Below are 7,844 nucleotides of genomic sequence, written 5' to 3' on the forward strand. Positions count from 1 at the left end.
CGGAGCTCGGGAAAATACAGCAACTTTGGGAAAGGCAGGGCTGGGAACCCGCGGGGAGCGAGGGCAAAAGCAGCGACTCTGTGAAAAGGCTCGCTGATTTCACACTGTGAAAAATTGCCGGTGTCCGGCAACTTCCTGAGAAAGCGGCAGAGGAGCGGCGGGTTTGGGACAGCGTTAAAGGAAACCCGGCAGGGTTTGCGAGAGCAGCGAAGGAAACTGGGCAGGGTCTGGGACAGCGGCGAAGGAAACCCGGCGGGTGTCTGAGGAGTTGTGGATTCGCAAAGAAAAACAGCCTAAGTTTCAAAAAGAGCGGGTTTTCAAGGAAAAACAGTTCCGAACCGCGTCGGTGAAGAGACGAGTGCCGGTGCTGCGAGGACAGGTTGGGTTGATTTCGGCTTCTTTTATTTATTCTCCCCCCACTTTTCTTTCACTTCTCCTTTTCTTCTGCTTCTTTTTTTTTTCTTTTTTTTTTTCTTTCCCCTCTTCCATTTCAGTTTTTCCTTTCATTTTTTTCTTTTTTTTTAATCCTTTCCCCTTCCCCCCTTCTTTTCCTCTTTCCCCCCCCCTTCTTTATTTCTTCTTCTTCTTTCATGTCTCCTGTTTCTCCTTTGAGGCCAGACGCTGCCAGGCTGGCAGCAAACCCAATAAAGGTGAATTATCCGCTAACGATGCATTTTTCCAACATGAGCCAGTACCCAGAGCATCCCCAGACCTGTCCCTCCCACAGATCTTTCGTTCCCCCGGTTATTAAATTTCCCATGTGTTATTTATTCCCTTTTCTCCAGCATTATCCCAGCAGTTCCATGGCTGCGCGGCGCTGGAGGGGTCTCCCCTCTGGGAATCTCTCTGATTGTCCCAACGGCTCCCGCTGGATCATGGATGTGTTCCATGAGTGTGCCCAGGACAGCCGGGATGTCGCCAGCATCGTCCTGGGGCTGGGCTCCATCGGCTGCTTCATCGCCGCTGCCTTCCCGTGAGTACCGCTCCCGAATCCCTGGGTATGGCTCCCAAATCCCCGAGTGCCGCTCCCGAATTTCTGGGGACCGCTCTCAAATCCCTGGGTAAGGCTCCCGAACCCCCGGGGACCGCTCCGGACTCCCTGGGTACCGCTCCCAAATCCCTGAGTATCGCTCCCGAATTTATGGGGACCGCTCCCGAGTCCCCGAGTATCGCCCCCACATCCCGGGCAGCCCTTCCCGCGGGATGGCAGACACCCTCTGGCAAGTACAAGGTGTTCGAATTATTAAATCCCCGCGGCACAAGCAGCGGGGGCTCGGCAGATCTCGGCAGGGTGAGGGGAGCGGGCAGCGCAGCCCAGAGCCCGGCGGTGGCCGCGGTGCTGCTGCTGTGCTCGCCAGCCGGAGTGTCCCACGTCAGGCACGTGCAGGGCCCGCAGGACAGGTCACACTGCAGAAGGAATGTCCCGTCCCCGGGAGCCCCGGGGTACTGGGAAGTGCTGACACAGGGGTGGCGGAGAGGCACATGAGGAGTCACGGTTCTTTCGCAACCAGAGGGGAGGATCCTGCAGCTGGGATCATCCTCCCCTCCCTGGGATCATCCTCCTGCTCCTCCCACAGGGCACTCGGTGAGCACCGGTGGGGCTCCGGAGTTCTCCCTGGGGCCAGGGGAGCGTGTGGCCTTGCTTTTCCTGCCGTGACTGCTTTGAGATCCACAGGAATCCTGGGGATGGCTCCCAGGTAGCGCTGAGGCAGCTGAGGTGATGTTTGTTCCCCTGCCCAATGCCCTGCAGGCAGTTCTACCAGGCCTGCAGAACGGGCATCATGGACCAGGCTCTCTCCATCTATTTCCTGCTGGGATGGCTGGGCGGAGACCTCCTCAACCTCATCGGCTCCTTCCTGGCTGATCAGCTGCCCCTGCAGGTACCGGGCCGGCTCTCAAACAGCCCAGCTCCAGGGAGGAGGGAGGGGCTGGCAGCTGCTTTATCCAGAGCAGAGCCAAAACTGCCTGGGATGCTCCTGCTTTGCTCCCTAGAAATGCTCCCCTCTCCCATTCTGGGCTTGCTCCCTTTTCCCCCCCAGGTGTGGTCCATTTTCTCCCAGGGATGCTCCCTCCTTCCCCCATGGGGATGCTCCCTCCTTCCTCCTGCCCAGGGATGCTCCCTCCTTCCTGCCCAGGGATGCTCCCTCCTTCCCCCATGGGGATGTTCCCTCCTTCCTCCTGCCCAGGGATGCTCCCTCCTTCCTCCTGCCCAGGGATGCTCCCTCCTTCCTCCCCGGGGATGCTCCCTCCTCCCTCCCTGAGGATGCTCCTTTTCCCCTCTTGGTATTTTCCCTTCTCTCCCAGGGATGCTCCCTTCTTCACCCCCGAGTTCCTCCTTTCCCTCCCTCTGGGGCTGTTCCCAGGACTCTCCCCTCTCCCCCAGGGAGCCAGGGAGGGCAGGGAGCAGCCCTGTGGGACCCTCCCAGGTCCCCGTGGGTGTCCCCAGCATTGCCCTCCCCGCAGGTGTACACGGCCATTTACTACGTGCTGGCAGACCTGGCCATGCTGTCCCTCTACTGCTACTACCGGGTGAAGAACAGGGGCAGAGCCTGTGAGTTGGGGCACGGGGGGGCTCTGCTCCCCGAGGCACTGGGAGCAGGGAGGGGGGGATTCCAGGGCACTCTGGGAGCCAGGGAGATTCCAGGCACAGTCAGTAGATGATGCCTCTTGTTGCTTGCTGGGTTGGTGGTTTGGTTTTTGTTTTGTTTTTCCCTTGGATAATTTGAGTCCCTAGGAGAGCCAAAGCCAACAAACAGCTACAGGCTGGGCCTGGGGCTTCTGCAGGCCCTGCAACCCCCATCCCCTGACAGTTTCCAGGCTGAAAACAACCCCCCCATGAGCCTCAGGGGGCACAGAAGCAAATAAATCCCCCCCAGTTACGTGGTGACTCCACCTCAGAGCTGGGAATCACAGAACTCCTGACTCGGGCAGTGCTGGAAGGGAAAGGGGGAAGTTTCTCCACTGTTTTGGGGCCAAAACTTGACAGGGAAGTTCCTGTCTGTTCAACTGGAGTGAAAAGGGAACATGAGCAGTTCTTGCAGGGTTTAAGCAGACAAAAAAAACAGAAAATCCCCTTTCCAGCACTGCTGAACCCCAAACAGGCTCCTTGGGACTGGGGTGATTGTTTAACTTAGAAAAGACATGTAAAGTTATTGCCAATTGGTATTTGACCCATCAGATCCATGGTTTTGTTGAGCTGGAGAGCTTGCTTACTGAATATAATCACTAAAAATTACTGAAAAATAGTAAATTATTACTAACAAATAAGCCACAGCAGGGCTTGCTCTGTCAGGGATTTGAGAGTGACTTAAGACAGTGAAATCTTCTAGTGGGGATGATTCTATAGAGCCCTAAACCCGAAGAAACCGAGATAGGAGCAGTTTCCTCCCTGATAAGGCACGAATTGGGCACATCACTGGCAGATAAATCACACCAGTCCCCCACAGCAGCCACTGCCCCATCCACTGGTGAGATAAGGGACAGTTCAGAGGTTGCTCAGTCCCTTGGTGAGATAAGGGGGAGCTTGGAGGTTTCTTCACCCCAGAGGGTCCTGGCAGCCCCGGGGCTGTTGGGGTTGCTGGGCTCTCCCTGATCAGGCTCTGTTTGCCTCCCTGCAGTCCCTGCTCCCATCAATGCAGCCTTTGTGTTCCTCTCCGTGGGCTCCCTGTCCAGCCTCTCCCTCCTGGGCAGTGCCAGCACTGAGGCTCCAGGGGCTTTCAAGGGGAGGTCTCTGCTGTCAGCTCCTGGGGATGAGCTTGGACCACAGGTGAGCCAGTTCCTAAATCTGGGAAATGGGATCGAGGTCTGGGTGGGGATGCCCTGCTGGATGCTGTGATCCCAAAAAACACCCTGGACCCCACCACGTGTTTTGGGGTAAGGGGCTGTTCCTATTTTAGGGCCAAATTGTTCTCCAGAAGACTGTTAGAGTCTGGGAAGATGGCACTGGAAAGAGAACTTTTCCAAAGATTCCTCCAAAATTCAGGAACAGTTTGCTGCAGGATTTCAGACATTTCAGGGCATTTTCACTTCAAACTTCAAGCACTTCTATGGGCCTGCTCAAGGGTCAGCAAACCTCACATTTCCCACATCTCTGTTTGCAAACAGACTTTATCTCAGGTTGCTGCATAGAATAGACAGTCTCCAAAAAATGTGGTTCCTGTGTTCAGGAAATTTCGTCTCTGATAAGACCTCTCCCCTTTCATTCTTTTTCCAATTATCCACATTTATATATATTACTGAAAATCAAACGAGCAAAGTGCAGCAAGGTAACTCGATGAAACTGAAAGTAGGTTTGCAGGATAGTTTTGCTCTGGCAATAGAAAAGGATCTCTCTGAGCAAAGCGAATAAACCCAATTCCCGTCATAACAGATTGCACTGGGTATTTTCCTGTGGCAGGGTGAAATGTTAATTACCAGGTGTAATTACCAGCGGGCTGTCAGAGGAGGGAGCGGGGCACACGCGGGGTGGGTGTGGCCGTGCTGGGGCTCTGAGCGCGGGGGCTGTCCCTGTCCCCGCCCCTGCCTTGCAGCCTTTCTCCAGGACTGAAATCATTGGATTTACCATCGGCTCCATCTCCTCCGTGCTCTACCTGTGCTCCCGAGTGCCCCAGATCTGCACCAACGTGAGTGCCCAGCCTGGGACCCTGGGGCTCCTCACCTGTCCCTCCCAGGGGGCTGGGGAGTCTCCTTTCTTCTGGGGGGGTTCTCCTTTCTCCCCGGGGGGGTTCTCCTTTTTCCTCTCTGCTCGGAGGTCCCAGGCCCCACCTCTGATCATTCCATAAGGGACTATTTCTCTGTATTTATTTTTCTCCCTTCCCTTTAACCTACCAATATTTTGAGGGTGGGGCTTTCATTTTGTCTAATTTACAAGCCAAAGGGGAACTAAAAGACTCTCAGCACTGTCACCACTTCTCTTTTTTACTGCTGGGGGCAAGCATGATTAATAGCATGATTAATAGTTGTAGAGAGATTTAGGAGAGCTGCACCCAAGCTCCTCTCCTCTCCCTCTTTTCCCAGTACAAGAGGAAATCCACCAGTGGGGTCTCCTACTCTCTCTTTGCCCTGGTGATGCTGGGGAATTCCCTGTATGGCCTCAGTGTCCTCCTGAAGAACCCAGAGCCAGGCCAGGGCCAAGGTGACTACATCCTGCACCACCTGCCCTGGCTGGTGGGCAGCCTGGGCGTGCTGGCCCTGGACGTGGCTGTTTCCTTTCCCCAGAGCTGGATCCATCCTGCCAGGGCCTGGCAGGGAGTGGGACGGGCAGGGCTGGGCAGGAGGCTGGGTGGTGCTGCTCCCTGGGGATCTGTGCTGCTGCTCTGGCTGGGAAATGCTCGGCCCCTGCTTTGCCCCGAGCTCCCTGTCCTGTTCCCACCTCTCCTGGCACAATCTCGGGGTGCTGACACCCAGTGACTCCCAGCTCCCCCTGTGAGTGTGCAGAGCCTTAACCTCTCCCCAGATCTCCTTCCAGTTCCTGGCCTACCGGAAAGGACGGCCTGGCCCCCTCGAGGAGAGGGATGCTCTCCTGGGGGAGCCAGATGAGAGCCCCGAGAGCTGACAGAGGGACCTGCCCTGCAGGGAGAGGAGGAGGAGGATGCACATGAGGAAGGTGGCCTTAGGGCTGGCCAGACCAGCCCCTCCATCCTGGTGGCTCCTGGCAGAAGAGGCCCTGAGCCCGTGGGTGACACGTTGTGCTGCTGAGGCAGTGGCAGAGGACGCTGCTGGGACACCCGGTGCCTCTTTGATACCAATGATGCTTTCAGGATAAAAGGGAATTTTTGGATACCTCAGCTGCTCTTCGCTGCTCCTGTGCCCCACAGCTGAGCCCGGTCACTGCTGCGTCTGCCAAGGGTGATCTGGAACTTCCTTGGTGCTGAAAAACGTCGGGAGGGGACAGGGAGACTGACCTGCCACAGACACAGCCCTGTGACCTCACAGCTGCCCCCTCAGCTCCTTCTGGAAGACACACAGGGCTGGATCCAGTGGGGAAGGAGCAGCAGAACCAAAGTGTTCAGTCCACACCTGTTTTAATTAGCACGGCTCACCCATCTATAAAACACATCTTTCCCCACCTGCCTCCCCTGGTTTCATTTTGCTGCTTTACTTGGCAGCTCCTGCCTCTTTCCCAATGAGTCTCACAGTCCCATTCTCTGATTTCTCATTTTTTGCCTCACCCATGTTTTAATTGCATGAATTCCTTGGGGAAGTTGCTCCATTGCTGTTCCCCAGCAGAAGAGCTGCCTCTGCTTACTCTGGTTTTCAGTTCCTGCCCTCTATCCTTGATGAATTTACCAACCTGATGAATTTTTCCTCAACCTGACGAATTTATCCTCAGTCTGATTAATTTATCCTCAATCTGATGAATTTACCTTTAACCTGTTGAGTTTATCCCCAGCACTGTTGAGTTTATCTGCAACACTGATGAGTTTATCCCCCTCTGGGGGCCCTGAACTCAGCACAGTGCTCCTCGAGCAGGGAAGGCCAGGAAGCAGGGCTGGGCTGGGAGAAGCTGTGTCCCCAGCATGAGAGAATGGAGGTGTCCCCAGCATGAGAGAGCCCTCAGCCAGGCTCCCTCCGTGGGCTGAGCTCTTCCTGCTGGGGATGAGCAGCTCAGTCTCCCTGGGAAAATGAGGAAAAGCAACCAAAGCTTGGAGACCCTTCAGGAAAACGATCACAGCTTGGCCTTGTGAAAACAAGAGCTTTCCTTTTCCTGCAGTTCCTATCAGCTCTTCCTTTTGCTTCCCTTTCCCCTCTCCAGTTCCCTTCCTGATACCCAGCATTGAGTCCCTTTTGGCTTTAGCTCCAATTAATTTATGATTCCTCAGCCAGTCCCTGACATTTGTCCTTCCCAAGGAAGTTACTCTGCTTTGTCCTCACACTGAGGACACCAATCCATGGATCTCACATTAAATGGGATTCCAGCTGCTCAGTGCCCACCAAGCTGCACCAGCAGGTTCATGGAAACGCAGGCTGGGCCAGTTCGTGGGACTGACTGAGCTGTCTTCAGAAAGGAAATGTATTTTTCAGTCTCTCTGAGCCCCTTGAACCAAGTGAGTGAGTTTTTACTGGGTTAATTCACAGCTCCTGGGGATGAGCTTGGACCACAGGTGAGCCAGTTCCTAAATCTGGGAAATGGGATCGAGGTCTGGGTGGGGATGCCCTGCTGGATGCTGTGATCCCAAAAAACACCCTGGACCCCACCACGTGTTTTGGGGTAAGGGGCTGTTCCTATTTTAGGGCCAAATTGTTCTCCAGAAGACTGTTAGAGTCTGGGAAGATGGCACTGGAAAGAGAACTTTTCCAAAGATTCCTCCAAAATTCAGGAACAGTTTGCTGCAGGATTTCAGACATTTCAGGGCATTTTCACTTCAAACTTCAAGCACTTCTATGGGCCTGCTCAAGGGTCAGCAAACCTCACATTTCCCACATCTCTGTTTGCAAACAGACTTTATCTCAGGTTGCTGCATAGGATGGACAAAAAAATGTGGTTCCTGTGTTCAGGAAATTTGTATGACTTCTCCCCTTTAATTCTTTTTCCAATTATCCACATTTATATATATTACTGAAAATCAAACAAGCAAAGTGCAGCAAGGTAACTCAATGAAACTGAAAGTAGGTTTGCAGAATAGTTTTGCTCTGGCAATAGAAAAGAATTCACAATTCTGCCCCTCCAGATTCACAGGCAAAGGGGCTGCTCACCTCATCCTGAAGCAGCAGCATTTCCTGTCCTGTGGAACAATTCATATCGTGTTTTAATCCAAACCATGAGCAAATCCCCCATCTCTGCCACTCACAACAATGAATAATCCTCACATCCTGGCTTTTCCCAAACCTGGACAAAGAACCTG

General features: G+C 54.2%; 1 protein-coding gene across 1 annotated transcript; it reads left to right on the forward strand.

Moving 5' to 3' along the window:
* Positions 1-6: 6 nt before the first annotated feature.
* Positions 7-6,289, forward strand: SLC66A1 (solute carrier family 66 member 1). The gene is made up of 8 exons (XM_005428150.3): positions 7-379; positions 786-973; positions 1,751-1,880; positions 2,464-2,551; positions 3,618-3,766; positions 4,530-4,622; positions 5,017-5,202; positions 5,456-6,289. Exons 2-8 carry the CDS (start codon positions 804-806, stop codon positions 5,552-5,554), a joined length of 915 nt encoding a protein of 304 aa, XP_005428207.2. The 5' UTR covers positions 7-379; positions 786-803; the 3' UTR covers positions 5,555-6,289.
* The last annotated feature ends 1,555 nt before the right edge of the window (positions 6,290-7,844 follow it).

The sequence above is a fragment of the Geospiza fortis genome, unplaced genomic scaffold (genome assembly GCF_000277835.1).
Source record: "Geospiza fortis unplaced genomic scaffold, GeoFor_1.0 scaffold353, whole genome shotgun sequence".
Classification (NCBI taxonomy): Eukaryota; Metazoa; Chordata; class Aves; order Passeriformes; family Thraupidae; genus Geospiza; species Geospiza fortis.